Source organism: Arvicola amphibius, chromosome 10, assembly GCF_903992535.2.
Source record: "Arvicola amphibius chromosome 10, mArvAmp1.2, whole genome shotgun sequence".
NCBI classification, from domain to species: domain Eukaryota; kingdom Metazoa; phylum Chordata; class Mammalia; order Rodentia; family Cricetidae; genus Arvicola; species Arvicola amphibius.
Window position 1 is genome coordinate 79718474 of NC_052056.1, and position 25580 is coordinate 79744053.

The 25580-nt window shown below is 46.6% G+C and overlaps 2 protein-coding genes across 6 annotated transcripts in view; one reads left to right on the forward strand and one right to left on the reverse strand.

Moving 5' to 3' along the window:
- The window catches only part of Acad10 (acyl-CoA dehydrogenase family member 10), a 41246-nt gene extending 18075 nt beyond the window's left edge, over positions 1 to 23171 (reverse strand). For all 4 annotated transcript variants that reach the window (XM_038345496.1, XM_038345497.1, XM_038345499.1 and 1 more), the window contains exons 1-8: positions 22972 to 23171; positions 18217 to 18402; positions 14825 to 14973; positions 13665 to 13859; positions 7266 to 7424; positions 6167 to 6326; positions 4731 to 4872; positions 1733 to 1801 (exon numbers count right to left, since the gene is read on the reverse strand). In XM_038345496.1, coding sequence (XP_038201424.1) covers positions 1733 to 1801; positions 4731 to 4872; positions 6167 to 6326; positions 7266 to 7424; positions 13665 to 13859; positions 14825 to 14973; positions 18217 to 18388 — 1046 coding nt within the window. In that variant the 5' untranslated portion in view covers positions 18389 to 18402; positions 22972 to 23171. The remainder of the gene's footprint in view (positions 1 to 1732; positions 1802 to 4730; positions 4873 to 6166; positions 6327 to 7265; positions 7425 to 13664; positions 13860 to 14824; positions 14974 to 18216; positions 18403 to 22971) is intronic.
- Positions 23172 to 23218: 47 nt separating this feature from the next.
- The window catches only part of LOC119824916 (BRCA1 associated protein), a 32749-nt gene continuing 30387 nt past the window's right edge, over positions 23219 to 25580 (forward strand). Inside the window, exons 1-2 of one of the 2 annotated variants that reach the window (XM_038345501.1) lie at positions 23219 to 23508; positions 24802 to 24963. In XM_038345501.1, coding sequence (XP_038201429.1) covers positions 23427 to 23508; positions 24802 to 24963 — 244 coding nt within the window. In that variant the 5' untranslated portion in view covers positions 23219 to 23426. Of the gene's footprint in view, positions 23509 to 24775; positions 24964 to 25580 lie in introns of both variants that reach the window. The other variant, XM_038345500.1, reaches the window with a different exon arrangement.

Here is a 25580-nt window from a genome sequence, read left to right on the forward strand (position 1 = left end):
ATCCTCTGAAAATGGAGTTACAGGCAGTTATGAGCTGCTATGTGGTTGCTGGGAATTGAACCTGGGTCCTCTGGAAGAGTAGCCAGTGCTCTTAACCAATGAGTCATCTCTCCAGCTCCCTTGCTGCCACTTTATTAGCCATCTTTTAGTCATGATTAGAAAATATTTTACTGCTCTAAAAAGTGGTTCTAAAAATTATTCTGTGTTTACCCTGACTTGAAACATATTCTTCTTTTTTGTTTTTTGATGTGTGTGGGTGTCTTGCCTGTATGTATGTCTGTGCAGCACATGTGTGTCGTGGAGGCCAGAAGAGGACATTGGATCGCCTGGAACTGGGGTTAGAGCTGTGAGCTGCTGTGTGGATACTAGGAATAGAACCCAAGTATTCTGTGAGACTGGCAAATGCCCTTAACCGCTGAGCCCCCTCTACAGTTCTATCAAACGCATCCCGGAAGAGCTAGGGAGATGGCTCAGTCAGTAAAATACTTGCTGCACACAGCATGGGGATCTGAATCTGATCCCCAGAGCTCACAGAAAACAAAACAAAACAAAACAAAAACCCCAGACAGGGGTGGTGGTATGCACTAGCAACTGCAGCTCTGGAGAGGCAGACAAGGCAGATCACTGGGCTTTCCAGCCAGCCTAGAGAGCTTTAGATCCCAGTGACAGAACCTTTGTCAAACAAGATGGCTCTTTAGGAACCACACCCAAGCATAGCTTCTACATGCACACACATACATATGCATTCATGTTCACGAACCTGCATACACATTCTTGGGAGTCAGTTGTGGTAATCCTAACACTGTAGAGGCTGAGGCAGAAGAATTATGAATTAGAAGTGTGCCTGGGCTACATGGTAAAAGCCTGTCTCAAAAACTAAATAAACAGGCATGTAAATTACTCCGTATATATGAAAAGAACATGTGGCAAATATTAACAACATAGTAATCCAAAGTATAAATAGATGTTTCCAGTGCTGTGTTTTCTTTCAATTGTTCTACACGCTTGAAAATCTTCCTAATCAAAAATTAAGAAGAAAGAGAGACTCAACTGGGGGATCAGCTTAGTAGGAATGAACATGCTTGCTTAGCATATACAAAGCCTTGGTCTGTCCCAGTACCACGTAAACAGGCTGTGTGCTGCATGCTGTAACCCTAGCACTCAGGAGGTTCAAGCAGAGATCAGCCATTCAAAATCATCCTTGGATATAACTGTCTCAAAGACAGACAGACACCCCTTTAATCCCAGCACTCAAGAAGCAAAGGCCAGCCTAGTCTACATAGTTCCAGGACAGCCAAAGCTACATAGAGATCTTGTCTCAACAAAAAAACAAAGAAACAATCTTAAACCACAACAAAAAAAGAACAAAAGCAAGCAACATAAAACTCATTGGACTGTGTGTGTGTGTGTGTGTGTGTGTGTGTGTGTGTGTGTGTGTGTATGGTGTATATACTGTTTACTAAGAGAGGGATCTCTCGATGTAGACTCTTGCCTCTGGGCCCCTAGTGCCGGGATTACACTGTACCACAGCCAGCTAAGTGGGTATGTTTTTTGGAATCTTAAGAAAGCTGTTTTGGATGTGGCTGTGCTTTCTGTGTGACAGGATGTTAGAACTTCTGGGGGAGGTGCTGCAGTTGATTTTCTCAGCTCTAAGGAACAGACTCTTGAGTTAGTAAATGGGATTTTCTCTCCTGTAGTCTGAGGACACACGGCAAAATACACAGGTCTTTACCTTGAGTCTTCACAGAGGTCAAGGACAGTGGGGACAGGGACACCAGCATTCCCGAGGGCTTTCATTATCCTGCCAGAACAAATGAAAACACATCATCGTGGGCAATTGCTTTTCTTATTTAAGAAATAATTCATTGTTGGGTGAGTTCAGTTGGTAAAGTGCCTGCCACACAAACCCCCAGCACCCACGTGAAAACCTGAGCATGGCAGCATGTGTCTATAACCCCAGTCTGGGAGTGTGCCTGGGGTGAAGACAGGCAGATTGCTGACCTCACGGACAGGCATGACTTCAGGTTTACTGGGAGACCTTTATGTCAAAGGTGGATAAGCCACAGGGCAGTGCACACCTGTAGTCCCAGCACTTGGAAGGGGAAGGCAGAGACAGGCCGATCTCTGAGTTTGAGGCCAACCTGGTCTACATAGTGAGTTCCAAGCCATCCAGGGCTATATAGTAAGACCCTTGTCTCAAAAAACAAAACAAAACAAAACAACAACAACAAAAAAAAAACCCAGATAGCTCTGTAGTTAAGAGCACTGTCTGTTCTTGCAGACAGCTCAAGTGTGGTTCCCAGCACCCACATGACAGCTCACAACCTTCTGGAACTCTAGTTCCAGAGGATCCAACACCTTCTTTGTAGGCACTACATGCAAGGAGTGCACAGACATGTGTGCTGGCAGAACACCCATACACTTAAAGGTGGGGAGTGACCGAGACAAGACACCTGACTTTGACCTTGGGCCTCCATATATAAGAACATGTACAGGCACACCAAACGCATGTGTGCACATATCATACATATGCAAAATGCATAACATATGCAATAAAAATAAATTTAAAATAGTATGGTGGAGGTGGTGCTGTATCTCAGTGGTAGGAGGCTCACCAGGCATACAAAGGCCCAGGGATTCATCCCCACTGTGGCAGAAGGAAGAGAGGGAAGGAAAGAGGGAGGGAAGGAGAAAGGAAGGAAGACCACATCAAGCACAGGTATGCGCCCATGACCCAGCATCAAAAATCAGGAACCAGAAAAAAAAAAAAGAGGCCAGGACATCACATTCTCCTTGGGCCCCAAACTTGCCCTTTCTCATGCACTCTGCACTGCAGGGGAAAGAGGAGGAAGTCTTTCTTGAGAGACTCCAGTCTAGGCTTCTAGTGGGTTTGCCCCTCCTCTTTCAGAGATCTGGAGCTAGAATTCTGTATTACGTGTTTAAACTGTCCTGGTGGCACAGGCCTGTAATCCTGGCTACTAGGGAAGCTGACCTGAGCAACCTAGAGACCATGGCTGCAAGAGCGCATGGTAAGAACATTTAAGACCATTTCTCCATTATTGTGTATGTATGTATACACGATGTGGGGACGCATGTGCCACAGCATGAATGCGGAAGTCAGAGGACAGCTCTGTGGGGACAGCTCTGAGGGGACAGCTCTGTGGGGGGTGGCTCTCTTCTTCCACCTTTATGTGGGTTCCAGGGAGTGAACACAGTTCACTAGACTTGTGCAGCAGAGAAATCCTGCCCAGGAAAAAACAAACAAACAAACAAACAAACAAACAAACTTCTGTTTAAAAGGGCTGGGAAGTCAGCTCAGTCAGATATATGGCTGCTGCATAACTGTAAGCACCTGAGTTCAAATCCTGGCACCCACACATAAAGTCCAGCATAAAGGTGCATGCTGGTAATCCCAGAATGGGGAGGGGGAGATGGGTGGTCCAGGGGGTTTATCAGCCAGTCAGCCAATCCTAGTCACTGAGCCTAGATCCCAGTGAGAGATCATGTCAAAAATTAAATGGATAGTGAGGATCCACACCCAAGGTTGGCCTCTCCCTTCCACGTGTACACATATAAACATGTACACACTTATGCACACCCCGCATACAAATAATTAATTGAAATAAATTAAAATTAGCTGGGCGGTGGTGGCACACTCCTTTAATCCCAGCACTCGGGAGGCAGAGACAGGTGAGGATCTCTGTGAGTTCGAGTCCAGTCTGGTCGTCTACAGAGCAAGTTCCAGGACAGAATCCAAAGCTACAGAAAAACCCTGTCTCAAAAAATCAAAGCAAAAAAAAAGAATAATTTAAAGTAAAAAGAGTGGGAGTGATGGAGCACCCCTTCAATCCCACTGGTGAGGCACAGGCAAGAGAATCAGGAGTTCAGGGTCATCTTTGGGTAAGTCTGATGCCAGCACAGGCTATATGAGACTGTCTTACAAAGGGAAGAAAGAAAGAAAGAAAAAAAGAAAAATTGGGTATTTGGGAGGTTTAGGCATGAGGATCATTTGGATGCAGGAGTTAGAGACGAGTCCGGGCAACAGTGAGACCTCCTTATTAAACCAGAGGCAGAACAAAAGGAGACAACATGTTCTCGTCTGGTGGAAATTGATAATTATAGTTTTAAAAGCTTCAGGGCAGTGGGTACGTAAGAGGCAAAGGCAGGTGGATCGCTATAAGTTTAAGGCCAACCTGGTCTATAAAGCCAGTGAGTCAGGGATACACAGTGAGACCCTGTCTCAGGGGGTGGGTGAGGCTAGAAAGGTGGCATGGTATTAAGAGCACTAGTTACTTTCCCAGAGGACCTGAACTCAATTTACAGCACCTACACAGCAGTTCACAAGCACCTACAACTCCAGTTCCAGGGGAGCCACACCTTCTGACTTCCATGGGCATGTGGTAAACGGACATACACATAAAATAAAGAGCATGCACTGCTATGTTCTTCCAGAGGATCAAGTCAGCTCCCAATACCCACACAACAGCTTACAACTACCTGTAACTCCAGCTCCAAGAGACCCAACACCCTCCTCTTGTCTCCATGGGAACCCACACTCATGTACACACACACACACACACACACACACACACACACAAATATGGAATGTTTAAAGGAGAGAGACTTCAGAGCAGTCGCACAGAAACTGACTTGACAGTTTAGGACTGAGCTTGTGTGCTGGGGACACCAGCTGGCCAGTCACCTTCTGCTCCCCTCACCCAGAAACTTACTTGAACTCCCTCTCTATGGCATGGGCAGAGGGAAGGAGGGTCCCTGGGGGTTTCTTCCTCAGAACCAGCTGACGATCAGCCAGCCTGATGTAATAAGTTGGATTTGACTGTCCATGATCAAACTGCAGGAGCTCCATGGGGCCTACAGGTTTGACAATACAGAACACTCAAAAGGGAGCCAGAACCCAGATCCTAACCGGTGGGAATCCCTTCTCCCAGTGCAGTGTGCCTCTGGGAGGTATGATTTCCTCCTGTATGGTTCCCAGCAAGAGACGCCACTCTCCCCCTCCCAGAAACAATGAATGAGCCCCAGGCTTAAACACTCAGAGCCACATACTGTTACAGGACAGCAAAGGCCACTTCCTTAACACAATGGTCACCTCTTCTCTCGTATGGGTGTATAGCTTGTTGCCAACTCCTGGCTGGTGAAAACATGCCCTTGGGTTCTGTATCTCAATCCTAGCTGTCATGGCCACACATCTGACCCCATAGAATGTTCTATGCCTGAGTTAAGAAGTGCTCTTGTATGTCCCTCATGCATGCTCTTCCAAACCATGTCTGACACTGACATGACAGCTGACAGGAGTCATGTGGCACCAAAGCTGCCTACAGGACACACACTTTCCCAGTCTTGAGGCTAAGTTCTGCAGCTCTTTTGCAGGCTCCTGGAAGAGGCAGATCTCAAAAACTCTCCACTTCATAGTAAGATTTGTTCTGCTTGGCAGGAGAGTGAGCAGACACGGGAGTTGGCCACTGGCTGGCATGGTCTAGAGAGGTCTTCAGTTCTGGGGGTGTGCTGCCAGGAACAAGGCTAGAAAATAGCATGCTGTGAAGTTATAAATAAGAGCTTTTGACAGGACCAAGTTGGGGGAAGGACTCACCAGGAGTGTTTCAAAAGTTCTGGGATGCCTTCTTTCAGAGGGTAAAATAGAGAGCGAGAGGAGCTGGGAAGAGGAGTCGCCTTGCCGCATTTTAAATAATGCAGCCTTTTCTTTTTTTGGTGGTACTGGGAACAAAATCAGGACCTCACCCACGCTAGGCGAGTGTTCTACCACTGAGCTAGATTCCCAGTCTCTTGTAGACCAGGCTGGCCTCGAACTCACAGACAGCCACCTGCCTCTGCCTCCTGAGTGCTAGAATTAAAGGCATGCGCCACCACTGCCTGACTAGATTTCCAGTCTCTAAAATCATATAACATAAGTCACCATCTCAAAACAGACTATTGTCTAAAAAGTCAGACTCGCTCACTGAACACAACGCATCTCCAAGCTCCGTCCTCCTCAGTGGCTAGTCTGAGGCAAAGCCAGCCCCACCAGACTCTGAAATGGAGGCCTGTGGTGAGGGGACACCTAGAAGAGCACTGCATAGTCCATCAGGGTGGGGCAGCGACAACCACACTGTGTGGAGAGAGTCCCCTAACAGGAAAGCTGCCCTACCAGTGCCATGGGTCCCCAGCGAGCCCTTCAGGTACTTCTCCAAGGCATCCTCTGGAATCTCCATGGTCTTCCTCACAGGACGAGTGTTGGGAATACCCACACACAACGGGAGACCTACAAGAGCTTCCAACTCCTTCACTGCTGCCTCGGGTTGGCCAACCTGGTTTCAGGAAAAATCACAACTTGTGCCCATCAATCAGTCTGGCCCTCAGCCTGCCTGTCTCCAAGAGGACCACCCCTTGGAGAGCAGTGGTTCTCAACCTCCCTAATGCTGTGGCCCTTTAATACCTCATGTTGTGCTGACCCCAACCATAAAATTTTCATTGCTGCTTCATAACTGTAATTCTGCTACTGTTATGAATCATAACGTAAATATCTAATACACAACCCTTCAGGAATGGTCATTCGAGCCCCCCAAAGGGGTTGTGACCCATAGGTTGAGAACCACTGTCTTAGAGGGAAATGCCCAGAAGTCAGTTCTCAGACAATGGCCTCTGGAGCCTTTGCTCAGCTCAGCGGAAACACAATGAGTTTCCTCTTCCATCTAATCCCAAGCCTTGCCTTCACAGGAGAGTACCATCCATAGGTTCTCAAGAGGTCAGGATAGTGACACACCCTACAATCTGGGAAGTTACACTAGCAGGATCTGGAGTTCAAGGCTGGCCTGGGATACAAAAAGACTATCTAAATCAAAAGGACAAACAAAAAAGCCCGTATCATACTTGTAGAGAGGGCCGAAGGCTGGGCTGGAGCGGAAGCTGTCTCTGGCCTGTGAGTTCAACAGTGATAACTCAGTTTGGCTGGGAGCCCCCACACACATGGCTTCCATACCTCACAGCCGTGACCTAAAGTGACCCTTGTGGCTGTGGCTCCTGGCCCCTCCATCTAGAGGAGCACTGCTCAGCCAGTCTGTCAGTCAAAGGGCACTTTCCTCACACTGGCTACTTCCCACACTGAGGTCATGAGCAGCTAGTTACAGACTTCATAGTCAAAGCTTGAAGACTGTTCGAAGGGAGTCACCAAGGAAGGATGCGGGCACAAACAGGAAGAGATCACAGGGCCATGCTTGTGCTGACTAATCCAGACACATCAGGATTACCTTAATGGTGTGAATGCCCAGGCTGGCAGCTGCTTTTAGATTTCGTCCCAGGTCGTCAAGAAAGATGGCCTCTGGGGGCTGCAGGCCTAGCCGCTGCAGGCACAGCTGGTATATCCTGGGGTCTGGCTTACAGATGCCTTCCAGGCAGGACTCCACCACCTGAGGGAGAGAGGAGCAGCCTAGAGGTGCAGCTTCCACAAGCTCACTGGCACAGGTTTGAAGGAAAGAAGATGGTGCAGGATTATTTACTATAGCAGGAAGGGTTGTTACATAATGATGTTGCCTTCTTAAAGTGAGGGATTGGAAAACCTGGGGACACAACCTAGGGGCCACACTCAGTGCCAACCCCAAGGAAAGGAGCTATGAACTTCATAAACACCTATCATGCTGTAAGAAAGGCAGGTAGGACTCAGGTCCTCAGGCTCTATGGCAAGCACCTTTACCCACAGAGCCATCTCACGGACAGCAGTGAGGTATTATGGTATGGTTCCAGTCTGGAAGTCAGCAGACAGGAGGCGGAGAGAGAGTCAGAATCCACATGACATGTGAGGGATGATGGCGTGTAAGCGCAGGTAAGGGTTTTGATGTGGGATGTCTCCACCTCATCAGTACTTGGTTGTGAGCATTGCAAGAGCCCTGTTTTGCTAGATATGGTCACAAATGCCTTTAGTCTCAGCATTTGGAAGGCAGAGGCAGGAAGATCTGTGTGAGATTCAGGCCCAGGCTGCCTGGTTTCTATGTCAGGCTTCAGGACCCTGTTTCTTTTCTTTTTTTTTTTTTTAAATTTATTTATTATGTATACAATATTCTGTCTGTGTATATGCCTGCAGGCCAGAAGAGGGCACCAGACCCCATTACAGATGGTTGTGAGCCACCATGTGGTTGCTGGGAATTGAACTCAGGACCTTTGGAAGAGCAGGCAATGCTCTTAACCTCTGAGCCATCTCTCCAGCCCCCCTGTTTCTTTTTTGTTTGGGGACAAAAAAGAGAAAGCGAAAAAGAGAAAGAAAGAGAACGAGAACATAAGCCAGGACCATCGTCGAAAAGTCCTAAGAAGAAATCAGAGTCACGTACTCTCCTATCCACTCTCCTACCTCCATTACTACTTCCTCTCCCTCTCCCCTCTCCTCCCTCTCCCTCTCCTCTCTCTCTCTCTCTCTCTCTCTCTCTCTCTCTCTCTCTCTCTCTGTAGGGCCCGGGTCTGCCCTTGTTCCTGGGGCTCACCTTGAGGAAGGTTTCTGGTCAGATGACTAAGCATCCTGTTTGTTCCTGTGCTCCCTTTGCCCAGCCTGGTGATTTGTTGTAGGGCATTGTTGACTCTATTGTTGGTATGGTAATTTCCCACCTGCCTAGGTGGAAGTCCTTGTGCAGCAGTTAGATATGGTAATTTCCCACCTGCCTGGGTGGAATTCCTTGGGCAGGAGTGGGGTATATAAGATTTTCCCCAAGGCTAAATAAACGGCATTCGGCTGATCTCCTTTCGAATGACCCAGGTCTCTTTGTGTGTTCTTTCAATCTCCAGGCCCTTGTCCGACTCGCGTAAGGTACAGTGGCGCACGAACTGTACCGAGGGGGTAACACAGAATTGGGTGTTACTATTGGAGGCACCGCCGGGATCATCAACTACAGTCGGAGACCCATCTGCGAGATCGGGAAGTAGGGATTCCCTCGGAAGTCTGGCCAGCAGGTAAGAAATTGAGTGGTGAGGGTGTATTGGTTATGGGTGCTAGTAATTCTGTTCCAGTGTTAAGGGGCCGGTTAACAGGCCAGTTGTTAAGTCTTTTGGAGAAACAAGGCACCGGTATTAAAGTTGAGACAGCACAAGAGATCGTTAAGACGGTTTTAGAGTTTAGTCCCTGGTTTCTACATGCAGGGGGTTTTAATATTACTGATTGGGAGCAGGTAAAGGCTGACCTTCAAAATGCTCTAAAAGATCGAGGGCCAGAAGAATTCCCCATAGCAATATTTTCGCTATGGCGCTTAGTCAGAGATGCTCTTCTCAGTGATGATGTTAAAGTAAAAGCAATTAGAGAATTTGAACAAAACCCTTGAGGAGATTCAGGAAGTAGAGAATCTGTGAGTTCTATTAAGAGTTTTGAGGAACAGGAAGTTAAGAGTATTAGAAGGGATATAGAACAGGAAGAAGAAATTTTAGAAAAGGAGATCGCACTGATAAAAAGAAGTTAGAAAAAGAGGAAAGGAAGGAAGCAAATAGAGATGTTTCCATGAGACCGCCACCGCAAAATACATTTCTTGACACTTCAAATCCTTATACCAGTGCTTCCGCCCCTATAGACTTAGAGGCAGAAATTCGAGAGATCCAAAACAGATTAAATAATCTAAGTAGAGAGAGGCAGATTTATCCTGTTGTGGAAATTATTGATCCGCAAGGACAGAAGGTCAGGCAGCATAACCCCTTGGCCTTTAAGGATATTAAGCAGTTAAAAGAAGCAGTTATGGACTATGGACCTCATGCTCCTTTCACTATAGCTTTTTTGGAATCCTTTGCAGAACTCAACCTTATACCCAATGACTGGATGCAGCTTTGCAGGGCTTGTCTTTCAGGGGGAGATTATTTGTTATGGAGAGGTGAAATGCAGGATAATTGCAAAAAGACAGCATGGAAAAATGCCGAGGCGGGTTTCCCCCAGCATAACCTTGACAAGTTAACTGGTGAAGGACAGTATGCTGGTTTAACAGCACAGATTGCATATGGTCCTTGTCTTATGATTTTTGTCAAGAGGTTTTACACCCCCATAGAAATGGAAATTTAAATGTCTTTACCTGGTTATGCAGGGACATTTGTGGCACTCAAGTGATGGGTAGGGTAATTAATTGTTTCTGCCCTTAAGGAAGGTCAAGGTGGAGCCAGGTTAAGGAATTGTTTTCAATATGGAAGGTCAGGACACAACAAAAGGAACTGCCCTGCAGGTAAAGGGATGGTTAATCAGCCCAGGAAAAAAGCCAGGTGTAGTGGCATGCACCTTTAATCCCAGCAACTAGACCCAGCTACTAGAGACAGAGACTGGTGGAACTCTATGAGTTTAAGACCAGCCTGGTCTACAGAGTGAGTTCCTAGAACAGCTAGCGGCAGGATGCATAGTGACATCCACTTCTCCCTGAAATACTCTTATCTTTGTTATTAAGAAAAAGTCTAGTAAATGGAGGTTGCTGTAAGATCTTAGAGCACCAGACCCAACCTCCTTTCGTGAATTGACACCTCAGGCAAGGAAATGTATTACTTTAATTGAGAAAAAGCTTGCCTTTGCTCATACTCATTATATTGACTATAGTCAGCCATTGCTATTGATAATTTTTCCCTCTCAGCATAGTCCTAATGGAGTTTTTTGGCAGCGAGGACCCATCCTATGGGTACATGAACACGTGTCACCTGTAAAAATTGTTATCTCTTACCCATCAGCTGTGCTTTGTGTTATTCAGAAAGGGTATAAACTTAGTTTGCAAACCTTTGGAATGTTACCTGATAAGGTTATTACGCCTTATACCCAGGCAGAAATAACTTGGTTACAAAATTTTGCTGAAGATTGGACCTTGTTTTTATGCACTAATCCCTGCAAGTTTGATAATCATTATCCTCTGATAAGTTGGTCACCTTTTTCAAAAATCATCCGGTATGTTTCCCTAAAGTTATTTCTTTGCAGCCTCTGGCAGGGGCTCGGAATGTGTTTACTGATGGATCTTCCACAGGGAGAGCTGTGGTAGCCTCCCCTCCTGATTTTGATATTCAGCCTGTTGATACTAAATCTGCTCAGGTGGCTGAATTGATCGCTGTACAAATGGCATTAGAGAAATATGCTGATATTCCCTTTAACCTTTTTACTGATAGTCAGTATATAAGCAAAATTCTTGCACCTTTGGAAACTGCAGCTTATATTGCCTCTGTATCTCGAGTCCAGACGCAGTTATTGGCTATTCAAACTTTGCTTTGGGCCCTGTCTGTTCCCATTTACGTAGGGCATTTACGGGCTCATACTGACCTCCCTGGTCCCTTGAGCGAGGGGAATGCATTGGCTGATCAGCTTACCCGCCAAATTTGTGCGGTTAGTCTAGAATCTTATGAAGCCGCGGAAAAAGCTCATAATCGTTTTCATCTCAATGCTGGGTCGTTAAGATTTCATTTTACGATATCTCGAGAGCAAGCCACTGACATTGTTAAAAAATGTTCTCTGTGTACAGAACTTTTAACTGTTCCCCATTTGGGAGTTAATCCTCGTGGGCTTGCTCCTAATCATTTATGGCAAATGGATGTTACCCATGTTCCTTCTTTTGGGCGTTTGCAATATGTTCACGTAACCGTGGATACATATTCTCATCTTATTTTTGCCTCAGCTCATACAGGAGAAAAATTACGTGATGTTAAAAGTCACTGTCTCCAGGCCTTTGCCTACATGGGAGTTCCAAAAACTGTAAAAACTGATAATGGGCCAGCCTACACCAGCTCTGGCTTTACTAAATTTTGTTCTGACTTTTTCATTTCCCATAAAACGGGAATACCTTATAATCCTCAAGGACAAGCTATAGTGGAACGAGCGCATCGTACGCTCAAAGCCTATCTGCATAAAACAAGAAAGGGGGAATATGGTTCCACCCCCAGAGACCATTTGTCTTTTATTTTATACATTTTAAATTTTTTGACTGTTGATGCTCAATGTCATACCGCTGCTGACCGGCACTGGCGGCCAGATTCTTCCGGGATGCCTCATGTTAAATGAAAGAATCTAGCAGATGGCACCTGGTATGGTCCAGATCCTGTACTGGTGTGGGGAAGAGGGGCTGTTTGTGTTTTCCCACAGGATGCTGACAATCCAATATGGGTACCTGAGCGTCTGGTGCGTGCTGTGGATTTTCCCGTCTAGAAGCCTGAAGACAGGACAGAGCCAAGAGATCAAGTAAATACTGGCTTGTCAACTGAAGAGTTGCTGGGATCCTGAGGAGCTAGCTGTTGTGGTCCGAGTGCTAAGGACCTATCTACCCATCCCATGATAATGCAGCCATTGCTGAGGCTGCCAGAGCAGCTAGAGCTGCTGGATTTTCCATTAGTCAGTCAGTTGCTTCTGCTTGCACAATGGATACCCTCTCAGGGCAGGTTGCAAATGCCTTGGCCATTCAAATTGAGCTAAATTTACAAATGAATATTGGAATTAATTTTGCTATTGGTTGTGGTTAAAGTCCACTGCTAGGTTACAGTAAAGGCTTATTGCTGTTTTTCATGGACCCTGGAGTATACAATTTACTAATTGGCTCTTGAGATTATTCTAGTTTACTATACCAGGGTTCCTTTCACCAGTGCTGAGACCTTACTTAAAGGACTCCAATTTGGGCAGACTTATTTAGCAGGCACAGTCTCCTATGTGCTGGAGCATCATCTTCATGGTTTCATGGTGCCAGAGCCAAAGGCAAACTCAGGTCAATGTTGCCACGTGGCAAGTCCTCTTAGCAATTGCCCCAGAGATTCTTTCAGCACAAATCTGGCTGAACTAAGTGATGGGTGACTAGTGAGCCAATGACGGGAAAGGTTTTTGGGGGGCTACCCCAACCTAAGACAGGAAATGTGTTTTGACCTGAATGCTTTCCCATGACGGGTAAGGGGTATTGCCTGACGTCCAATGCCACCCAAGACAGGCCTAGTCATAATTTATATAAAAGGGGGACCTGTAGGGCCCGGGTCTGCCCTTGTTCCTGGGGCTCACCTTGAGGAAGGTTTCTGGTCAGATGACTAAGCATCCTGTTTGTTCCTGTGCTCCCTCTGCCCTGCCTGGTGATTTGTTGTAGGGCATTGTTGACTCTATTGTTGGTATGGTAATTTCCCACCTGCCTAGGTGGAAGTCCTTGTGCAGCAGTTAGATATGGTAATTTCCCACCTGCCTGGGTGGAATTCCTTGGGCAGGAGTGGGGTATATAAGATTTTCCCCAAGGCTAAATAAACGGCATTCGGCTGATCTCCTTTCGAATGACCCAGGTCTCTTTGTGTGTTCTTTCAATCTCCAGGCCCTTGTCCGACTCGCGTAAGGTACAGTGGCGCGCGAACTGTACCGAGGGGGTAACACAGAATTGGGTGTTACATCTCTCTCTCTCTTTCTCTCTCGTTATCACACACACAAAGCAGGCCAATCTCTGTGAGTGAGTTCCAGGACAAGCAAGGCTATACAGAGAAATCCTGTCTCAAGAAACAAAAACAAAACAAACAAACAAAAACCCCCAAAACAATCAAACAAAAAAGAGGCAAAAAATAAAAATAATGATCATTTTAAACGTATTATGTGTAAACCTAACTTGGGCAGCTGTGTGAGTAGAAACCCACTTACAGGAGACTGCTAGCAGGCAATATTTAAAACTATACTCAGACTGTCTCCATCACATCCGTCACCTTGTACTTACCACATCAAACTGTTTCCGGTCTAGGGGCAAAAAGCTTTTCCCATTGGAGAGATAAAAATTATTGGTCAAGACTGCAGTCTGAAGGCCTCCTGCTCTGATCTGAGAGATGGCCTGTGTCATCACTGGGAACTGCTCTGTCACTCGCTCACTGGTCAGCAGAGAGAAAAATGAGTTCACGGGCACAGATGTCTTTGCCTGTGAACAGGAGAAAAGACAGGAGAATTGGTAGGCATTAGAATGTGGTCCCTCATGGACCACCGGCAAGAATTCATTCCTGGCATCTTACTGCATAGGCTTGCTGCCCATGACTGTATGTGCCCATACACACATATACATACACATACTAAATAAACAAATCTTTTTTTTAAGTACATTTATTTATATGTGAGTACGCAAGTGACATCTCACGCTTGTGGATGTTAGAACACAACTTTCAAGAGTCAGGTCCCTCCCTCCATCATTTGATTCTGGCAAGTGACCTCAGGTCATCAGGCTTGGTGGCAAGCACTTTCACAGGCTGAGCCTTCTTGCTAGCCCACTATAAATATTTTTAAGCATATAACTCAGCAGCATTAGACACACTTTCACAGGTGTTCACCAGCACACTGTCCTTCCATGGAACTTACCACTCTATTTTAAATTGTATTTCAGTGGAACTATGAAGGTTATAGAAGTTACTGTAAATGAAAAGCTTAAAAGAATGTACAATGCAGGGAAAATGGTCAATGTTTATTGATTTAATAAGCTTTTGGCTCAAAGTCATTGTGCTGAGGGCTGGTGTTTCAGTATCTGTTGTATCTTACAGTAAAGAGCACAGCTATTTTTTCATACACAAACTCAAAGCTGAAATGCCTCACCATGGAAGCAATAGCTTAAAAATAGAAAAACTGGCTACTAGGTTTTCATTTTAGTTCATTTTAGTTCATTTAATCAATTTATGGCTGAATGCTAGTACCTTCAAGGCAAAAAGAACAATATAAAAAGTTAGACATGGAAACTCATGCCTGTGACCCAAGTACCTAGAAAGTAGATGCAGGAGGATCAGGAGTTCAAAGTCACCTTGGGCTGCGGATTGAGGTAAAGGCTGCTGTGGGCTACATACCTTGTCTCAGCAACCCTCCCCTGAAACATGAGAATGGAAAGAAATGTGTGTCACTCACGATTTCAGAGCATAATCTCCCGAATTCTTCCAAGAAGGCCTCTGTCGTCATCTCTCCTCTCATAAACCTCATCCAGGGTCCACTGTCGCCGTCTCTGATCAAGGCCTTCAGTATAGTTCCGGAAGGAATATGGTTCTGCACCTCCCACTCTGTAGGACACAACACACACCAAATAAGGAACAACAACAAATGGCTGAGGATCTCGGGAGTGACTGCCCAGATCTGAGGCATCACTGGCGGCTGCAGGTGCCCCTGGGAAGGCTGCACTGTCACTCTGACATCAAGAGGAGAGACTCACAGTGCTTCTCAGGGCCATTCCCACTCTCACTTGAGTTTCCTGCAGAGGCCAGCAAAGGACATCAGATCCTCTGTAGCTGGAGTGACAGGTAGTTGTGAGCCATGGGGTTGGGAACCAACTCAAGTCCTCTGCAGGAGCAGTAGGCACGCTCTACCATCCAGCCATCTCTCCAGCTCATAGCTTCTGTTTGGAAGCACCTATTCTAAAAAAGTGGAACCTGGGCCTCGAGAGTGGCAGTACAGAAAGGTATAAGGAGAGAAGGAACGACATTCTTCAGAACGACTGCTGTCATGGCAGCACACACATGCAGGGAACAGCAAAGCTTTACGGCAAGGCTCCCTTAGCCTCCAAGCACTCTGAAGGGCACAGCCTTTCTGTTGTCCCGGAGTTGGCAAGCATGTCAGGAATCTGGCACCCTCATGTACTGTTCTTGGATGTAAACAAGTACAGTCTCTGTGGAAAGCAATTTGGCAGTTTCTGTCAAAATTCCTCAATGTATGTTTGATGCTATAATTTCACTTCAGGAATTTCTTCCAGATATATTTACAAAGCAAATGATGGTTATGTACAAGCATATGGAATCGCAGGTAGAGAAAAGAGTTTGCAAGGTTAATGTATATGGATAAAGGCTTGGCAAGTCAGTTATGATCATGGCTCAGGGGCTACATCCGTCTCTGAATTCTCAGGTTTTGTTTCTTTACTTGACTTGAACACAAGGCGAGCATCCTACGAGGGGTGCACCCTAGCCTCCTACCTGCTGAGTCTTCCTGGAATGCAGTCATACCTGTGCTCACAACATTGCACAGGTGACTAGCTCAGAAACTTACCTGTGGCAGAGATGGTACAGCTCATAAAATAAACTGACACAGTCCTCAAAGGAAAAGCTTGCTAACCCTTGGAGCAAACCTAGGGCTACTGACATGAAAGCATACAGAAAGGCAGGGGGTTGGAGGGAGGTTGCCATGTAGAGTGTGTGCTTAGCATGTACAAGACCTGCCTAGACCCTACCACCATGAAAAAGTTGGCAAAATAGTCTACCAAGTAAGAAAAACAGTAGAGAGCAGTCTGTCTCTACAAGGTGCTCTACTGCATGTATGCATGTACATATTTTCCACTGCACCCTCAGGCACCCATGGATATGTTCACAGATAGAAGTGTTTGCTGGGAAAACAAGGAGCTTTTCTCTATGGTGTCTACTCACAGAATTCTGAAACCTATTGAAAATGGAGGACACAGCAGCAAGTGTCCTTTGCTTTCCTTATTTATATGTGTGTGCATGTGTCTACACACGTGTGAAGACAGGATGACAGCCCTGATGTCAGCCTCAGGAATGACATCCATCTCCTTCAAGACAGAGCTTGTCCTGACTGAAGCTCACTAATCAGGCTAACCTGGCTGGCCATCTGGGATCCTGTGGCCTCTAGCTACCCAGCACTGATCAGCAGCACAGGCCCCCCACACTCAGCATTTTCACACGGATCCCAAGGACACAGCCCAGAGCCTCATGCTTCTGAAGGAAGCATCTACTGATCTCTCTCCCCAGCCGTTCTTATATTCTTTTAGCCTGAGTAGTCCATAAATGATGTTGGTACAGATGAGTCTATAGCCCAGGCTGACATCCAACTCTCTGTGTAGCCCAGGCTAGCTTTGAACGCTCAGTGATCCTCCTGTCTCACTCTACCAAGTGTTAGAATTACAGATGTGAACCACTCTACCTGGTTAGAAAAGAATTTCCTTTTGCTGGTGTTGTTTTTGTTATTCGAGACAGGGTTTCTCTTTGTAGCCCTGGCTGACCTGCAACTTGTTCTGCAGACCAGGCTGGCCTCAAACTCACAGAGATCTACTTGCCTCTGCCTCCTGAGTAGAAAAGATTTTCCTAAGACTTGAAAGCCTACAACTATAAAGGAAACAAAACACAGATGGTTTTAATGGTATTTTTAATGAAATTTTAGTATGGATCCTTTCTCAAAAGAGAGAAAAAATCTCAAAAATATTATAAATAAATCAAAAGATGGGGGGCAGAGAGATGATTCAGTAGTTAAGAGTATTTACTGCTCTTGTAGAGGACTCAGCTTCCATACACACCTGTACATATATAAACTTAGGCAGGCACACACAAATGCATATAAAATAAAATTGATGAATAATTCTTCAAAAACATTAAAAGCTGCTCCTCAATATAACAAAAGGCTCTTACTAAGGTTCAGAGAGAAATATCAGGAACTTGGGCTGGAGCGAGGGCTCAGCTGTTAAGAGCACTGACTGCTCTTCCACTGGACCTGGGTTCAATTCCCAGCACCCACATGGATGCTTACAACTGTCTGTAACTCCTGTTCCATGGGATTTGACACCCTTATAAAGGCATACATGTAGGCAAAAAACACCAATGTACATAAAATAAAATAAATCGTATATATATATACATATACATATATACACACACACACACATATATATGTATATACATATAAACACTAGGAACTTACAGAAAAAGAACTCTGTGACCTAGTAACATATTAAAAACAGGCAATTGGAGAATATGGGATATTAGAAAAACAGAGTGACAAACATGGTGGCATATGCCACTCCCTTAGCAGTACTAGGTATATGCCCTGGGTGAGAGTCCTGACTGTCCTAGAACTCACTCTGTAGACCAGGCTGGACTTGAACTCAGAGATCCGCCTGCCTCTGTCTCCCAAATGCTGGGATTAAAGGAGTGAACCACCACCGCATGGCTGGATTTGCTTCTTCCTTCATTCAGTACATCTTAAATTAGTTAATCTCTAAGGATTAGAAATGATAAACTACAGACTTTGTGCTGGGTTAGCTTATTGTCACATTAACACAAGCCAGGGTCATCAGGGAAGCATGAACCTCCATTACGAAAATGCCTCTAGATGGTTCTGTGGGTGTAGCAATTTGAAATAAAATGGCCCCCAAGGGAGTAACCCTAATTTAATGACAAGACAACCCCGACTCAAACACATCAAACACTGCCATTAACTGGAGCTTAGAATTGGAATCCAGGGCCTGTCTGTCCCCCTACCCTCCCCTTTCCCCACACCAACCCCCAAAGTGAGAGTACTGAGCTCACCAGCAGCCACGGTTCCAGGAGAAGGAATGAGAACTCCGCCCATGTCAAAAATGACTGCTCTGTAGCTGTGGCCTCCAGAATGTGTCCAGCGCAGAACTCCCTGCTGCCTTCCCAGGGTACTTTTCCATGCCCAGTAGAGAGCAGATGGCTGGAAAAGCCACCTTACGCTCATGGCGGGGGCACAGGCTGTGTGGGAAGAAGGTATAGAGCAGCTTGATCCAGTTCCCATCTTGGCGGTGTCCCCAAGCTAGAGGTGTCACCCACATGCCTCTGCTGATGTCCAACAAACACTCGAACCCCACCCACAGCTGGACTCGATGACTCCACCAAGGGGACCTTCACCCCTCAACGTCTACATCCACAGAAAGGGATATTGAGCCCTGACTCTCCTCAATCCCAACTCAGCTGCCTCTTCCTCCAGAGCACCTCCGTCTCCCACCTTCTCTTCAGGGAACTCGAAAGACCCTCTACCTTTTCTCAATACTCCTTCCAACCTTCCTCCTTCATCAGCAGAGTAACCCATCAGAACTGCAGATGTGATCACCTTGTAACCTCATTTTTTCTTGTTTTTTAGAGACAGGGTTTCTCTGTGTAGCCCAGGCTGTCCTGGAACTAGCTCTGTATACCAGGCTGACCTCTGCCTGTCTCTGCTCTGGAGTGCTGGGATTAAAAGCTGGCATCACCATGCCTGGTTTAACCCATTTTAAAACCTTCATTGGAGCTGCTGAGGCAGGACTGGTGAGTTCACGCTAGCCTAGGCAACCTGTGCATTAATAACCTTTTCCGTTGTGGTGACCCACTCCCTGACAGAAGCAGCACAAGGATTTGTTCTGGCACACGGTTTCAGAGAGCTCAGTCCATGGCTGCGCGGCTCCATGACATCATGGTGTCAGGAAGAGATATGTACTTCACAGCCAAGCAAGAAGCAGAGAGAGGGAATATAGGAAATAGTCAGGATAGACCCCAGCAACTTGTTTCCTCAGGCTGGGCCCCACCTCTCTGCTTCCAACAAAGACATCATGTTATCAATCCATCATGGGATCGATCCACTGATTGGGTCCGGAGTCCTCAGAAGCAAACTGTCTCTGGACCCCTTCCTTCACCAGAATGCCAAGAGGCCTGCTTCCCTAACTTTGCAAGTTTTCTTAATCAAGCATAAGACATTAGGCACTTATTGGAGTTTGCTGGTGCACACCTTTTATCCTAGCAATGAGGAGACAGTGGCAAAGGATCTCTGTGAGTTCCAGGTCAGCCAGGGCTACTTAATGAGATCCTATCTAAACAAACAAATAAACACACCCCAGGTAAAAATAAAAGAACTCACCAAAAAAAAACCCAAAACATAGAAAAGCAATTTTTCTTCTTTTTTCTCTTTTATTTTTGCTTTATTTACTTATTTATTCTCTTTTATTATCTGCTACCCAAGATGGTTTCCAACTCCTGAAATTAAGCAATCCTCATGCCTCAGCCTCCCCAAGAATCTGGTATGAACCTCTCTACTCAACTAACGTAAGATTCTAAAGTGGCAAATACTGACATGATGTACTTTTTCATCAAAAATTGGATCTGCCGGGCATCTGTACTGTGGTGAAAACACAAAACACACAACACACACACAGAGTCAAAAATAATCTTTTTTAAAATTAATTTACTCAGCTGGGCATGGTAGAACTAACCTTTAATCCCAGCATTTGAGAGGCAGAGGCAGAGATATCTCAGCAAGTTCGAGGAGAGTCTAGTCTATAATGTGAGTTCTAGGACAGCCAAGGCTACACATCGGAATCCTGTTTCAAAAAACAAAACAAAACTAAACAAACAAACAAAAAACAGCTGCATTTGGTAGTGAAAAACAAAACTAAATAAAAAAACAAAGAACAAAACCAAGCGTGCTTGGCATGGTGCTGCACACCTTTGATCCCAGCACTTGGGAGGCAAAGGCAGGTGGATATTTGACCAGGTCAACCTGTTCTGCATAGTTCCAAGAGAGTCAAGGCTATCACACAGAGAATCTCTGTTGTGAAAACCAAACTTGAAGGCTGGTGAGCTTCCTCTCGGTGCCACTTCTCTCCATGCCAGGGCCGAAGCCAGGAAAGGACATAGGCTGCTGTGCAGGCCGAGACCACAGGCTTCTGCTACCACCTGGCTCGACTCTGGCCTTTGTACACACTAGGCAAGCACGCTCATGTCTCCAGGCCTTGGCACCTGTTGTAGACCAGAGCCCTTTCCCCTGCTTCATCTGCCTGGGGAATTTCCACTCTTTTTACACCCCAACCTTACCTTCTTCCCTGGAGATTTTATTTCTTTTCCCATGCTGGCTGTAGCAGTTTTGGGGTGGGGTTTCCCCCACCTTCACCTTCATTGTTCCGTACCTTAGTGCAATATTTACCCCATCACATGGTAACTGTTCTATCTGCTCCTGTAGCAAGCTCCATAAGGCAAGGACTGTCTTAATTATCTTTTAGACATCCATCCCCGGGGGCCTGGTGCTGTTTCTAGAGTCAGAGCAGTTCCTCAAGCGAAGTGAGCTGAAGGATGAATCAGCTGGATAGACCAGAGCACAGCAGGGAATGGTGATGCACAGCTGTGGTTCTAGCACAAGGGAGGCAGAGGCAGGACAGCCTTGAAGGCCACCTTAGTCAAGGCTACACAGCAAGAAGAGGAAGCACGCTGGAGGATACGGGGAGGGAAGAGTAGGGACACACCACAGGACTGACAGCCACAAAGAGCTCTGACAGCTTGTCCATTCCTGATTAACGATACTAGTTCTCTGAAACTGTAATCTTTTATACCAAAAAGAAGACTTATTGTCTCCCTGTCAATCGGAAGGATGAGGTTAGAATAATGTAGACTCACTGCCTGAATGGCTCTGCTACCTACTAGAAGTAAAATCTTGGGGACAATACTCTATCTGTGCCTTAGGTTTCTCCTACGTAAAATGGGGGCAGTAACAGTACCTATTGCCAAAAGGTGTCACCATTACCTGCAGTAAAGAATGTAAAGCTATCGAGTTAGTACCTGACACACCTTATCTGCCACTTGAGCTGGGGGTGTGCCCCAGCATCTTAGTATGTGGGATGTCCTCTGTATGCTACAAATATGTGTTGCTTTTATTGGCTGATGAATAGAACTGTTTTGGCCACTGACTTAGCAGAGTAAAGACAGGCAGGAAATCCAAAAGAATATAGAGAGAAAGAGTAGGCAGAGTCAAGGAGACGCCATGTTGCCGCTGGGGAAGAAGGCCTCATGGTAAAATATAAACTAGCAGAAATGGGTTACTTTATAGTTAGGGCTAGTTAGTAAGAAGCTTAAGCCATTGGCCAAACAACTATAACTGATATTAACCCTCAGAGTGGTTATTTAATAAGCAGTTGAGGGGACTCAGTGGGCCAAGAGAAACCGGTCCAGTGGGACCTGGCTAGATGGAGAAAAGTCTTCATCTTCAGGGTCACCATTACCTGAGGTAAAGAATATAAAACTATCAAGTAAGTACCTAGCACACTGCTTACCTACCACTTGAGCTAGGGGTGTGCCTCAGCACCATGGCATGTGTTTAGCATATTAAAGGTAGGTCAATCCTCAGCACCACAAAAGTATGTCTACTACTGACTGGGCAGTGGTGGCACACACCTTTAATCCCAGCACTCAGGAGGATCTCTGTGAGTTCGAGGCCAGCCTATTCTACAGAAGTGAGTTCCAGGGCAGTCAGAGATACACAGAAAAACCTTGTCTCAAAACAAAACAAAAAAAGGTATGCCTACTACTGACACATGGTCACATGATGTACTCTGTGTGGATGGCTAGTGTACTTTCATATAAGCCAGGAGCTTTCCCTAGAGGGTAATCTGGGCCCCAGAGGGGACATTTCGCAGTATCTGGCACGTTTTTGTTGATCACCAGGAGAGAGTACTACTGACATCTGTGGTCCACAGATAGACATGCACCCCAAAAGGGTTATCAGGACCCTAAATGTGAGCAAGACATAAGTTGGGAAACCCTGGCACTAACAGGGTGTGAGACATAGTACATAGGATATAGCATAAGCTCGTCTATGTATCGTGTTTTCCTGTAACGGATAGTTTGGGGACAAGTCCTTTCTCACACATTTCATATATTATAGCATATACACAGAAAAGTAACCTGTCATATTTTCTTCCACATATGCATTGATTTTAGCTGGCTTTTCTTTTTCTTTTCCTTTGTGTGTGTGTGTGTGTGTGTGTTGGACATTGAACCCAGTGTGAGTGTGTGTGTACTGGACATTGAACTCAGAGCCGGTACCCCAAACATTCTACCACTGAAGTACATTCCAGTGTATGTGTTCACTATGGCAAATGCATGGCAGACAATTCTTGCGTTAGTTTTATCCTGCCACCATGTCAAACACAAAGCCTTCAGCAGAGTTCCCTAACCACTGGGGAGGTGGAAGAGGCAGGAGAAGCAGAAGTTCAAGGACATCCTCTGCAACTTAAAGACTTCGATCAGCCTGCGCTACACAAGACCCCATCTCAAAACAATCAAACAACAAACTCAAATTTAACCATAACCTACAGGCTTATCCCTGTCTCCACACCGCGTTTCATTTCACACGACCGTGTGGTGTTATGCATCGACTAACTCAGATGGCACAAGTGTTGAAAGTAGTCCCGGTAGGGACTGTTTTCCACATCTGGAAAAGTATCCCACATAGCCCATAGTGTCAGGACCTCAGGGGTCATCTGTGAAGCCCCTGCGCTCCTAACCAGCCCATCGCCATACCTGCATAAAGTTAAAACCTGAGGTCGAAGACCCAGGAAACCAAAAAGCCTGGAAGAACCTGGCCGGAGAGTGGGCGGAACGACAGGAGCGAGGGGTCGAACGCAAAAGAGGCCGCAACGCTCTGCACAGTCCAAGCACTCTCTCGGGACAACCTCGGAGACGCTCAGCCAAGGTTGAGCCAGTGCGACAGAGGGCGCACGCGCGCCGGAGGACCGCGCCTCCTTCCTGCTGGCGCAGGCGCGTGCGCGACCCCGTGGGTCAGAGACGGCGGCCGGGAGGCGGAAGTGGAGGTTGTTGTGGCTCGGCCGGCTGCGCGAGAAGGCTACCGCTGCCGAGGCGGCGGCCGCGGCTCTGAGGCGGTGGCGGCGCTGCAGACAGCGGGCCGCTCGGCCTCTGGGCTCGGCCCGCAGCCTCCCTTCATCCCGCCGGGGCCCACGCCGACCAGCGCCTGCCCTATGAGTGTGTCACTGGTGGTCATCCGACTGGAGCTCGCGGGTCACTCGCCGGTCCCAGCCGACTTCGGCTTTAGCGCCGCCGGTGAGTCCGCGGCCTCGCGCAGGGCCGGCGGGTCGGCCGCCCGGGGTCTGCCAGGTGCCTCTAATCGGCGTCTCCCTCGACGCTTTCGCTACGGGACGCGCGGCCTCGGGATGCTCCGTGCCTTTTCCAAACTGGCAAACAGACCGGTGGGGAAATGATCTGCCCAAACTTTGGTGTGAGTGGCTGGAAACAGGGATTCGAACCCAGCTGGGCCCGAAAATCTGACGTCTTCCCCAGTCGCCGCAGACTTCCTTAGTGGGCCATGCAGCTTTGTCGTCAAAACATTACCTGGTGACATTGGTCCAGGAGATTAGAGGCTCCTGAGGTGGAGGCAGGAGGACCGGTGAAACACAAGCCAGTCTGGGTTCCAGGAAAGCCTGTCCCAACAAACAGACAGAAAAAAAGGTGTTGTGTGGGAGGGTGATTGCTTGGTATGTGTCAGAGCTTCGTCGTTCGGAGAATCAGATGTGGTCTCTAATCTGTGGCGTACGGAATAAATGTGATAAATTGATGGAAAGGGGGAACAACACTTCTTTAGCTTGGAGAGCAGGGATGACGCTTTTTCAAGGGAAGTGGCATCTCTGGACACTCCGTGAGTCCAGCATTTGGAACTGCAGTGGAAGATTGTGGTCTTATCGTGTTGTGCATTTTTTTTTTTACTCAAACGAGTATGATTTATTTCGAGATTACAAACATTTTTCAAGGGCTCAAAGTGACCCCTAGTTCTGGAAGTCAACTAGTCACAGGTATCCTCATGGGCCAATCATGGAGTCATTTATGCAACAAAGACAGTGAGCACTTCTACCACATGCTGGGTTGTGTGGGATGAGCTGGTCTGGACAAGTCTGGGGTCCATCTCGCCTCAGAGCTGATGGTAAGGGTATTTCAGTCATGTCTCAGGGTCTCTGAAATGCTGTTTATTCGTGAGACTTGCATTTTGGCCACAAGATAGGCTCTCACTTTACTGGGTGCTACTCATGGTAGTTCATCTGGGTATAATCATCGAGGATCGTTCTGGAAGGCCCTTATTCATGTGGGTTTAAGGAGGTGATTTCAGTAGAACAGCGCCATATTTCTGAGAGTATTGTGAGAGACACCACTGATGGTTACCAGGGGTGGGGTGAGGGTGTGCTGTAGGGGTCCTGAAGGGGCAGAGGCACATACTGCAAACTCAGTCTCACTCACCCATTTGGTGAAGCGCAGCAGACAAGGAGGAACCCTATTGATTGGAGTGCCGAGAAGTGAGGGGAATTTGTTCTGTCATCAGGTATTAATCATTCATGTGCTCTTCAGCTGGGGAGATGTCCGATGAGGAGATTAAAAAGAAGACACTGGCTTCAGCTGCTGCCTGTCTAGAAGGGAAGTCACCAGGGGAGAAGGCAGCAATCATCCATCAGCACCTTGGCCGGCGGGAAATGACTGATGTGATTATCGAGACCATGAAGGCCAGCCCAGGTATGCCCTCGGGAACCTGGCCTTGCTTTTGTATTGTGAGCCCATGAGGCTCACTGCTGGCATCATATTTTATTTTCAACAGAAGATCTTATTTAGGCCACACTGACCTTCTACAGTGTGTGAAGCTAAGGATGACCTTGAACTTCTAATTCTTCATCCTTTGAATGTTGGGGGATTGTGTTTACATACCACTATATCCAGTTTATCTGGTGCTGTGGCTCAGACCCAAGGCTTTGCGCATGTAGGCACGCGCTCTACCAACTTCCTCCAGCATGCTTTTATTTTTTTATCACTTCTGTGCTCTGTGATTTTGTGAAGCCACGTTTCATTTTCTTTTTAAATTTTCCTCCCTAAATAGTACTAAGATTGGGTGCAGAGTTGCATGCCTTTACTCAACCACTCAGGGCAGAGGCAAAATGGTTATTTAAACCCTGGAGCTTACAGACAGATAACATAAGAAGAGCCTGTTTCAAAGGAATAGTAAAGAAAACAAATTGATAGAGTGTAATGAAGTGGATTCTTAACTGTGGTGGGGAGTGCTCCTGGGGAGCAGTACATCTGGGTAAGCTTGCCAAGCCCTCACTTCCCCGCAGTCCTCAGCTGAGGGAGTGGATGCT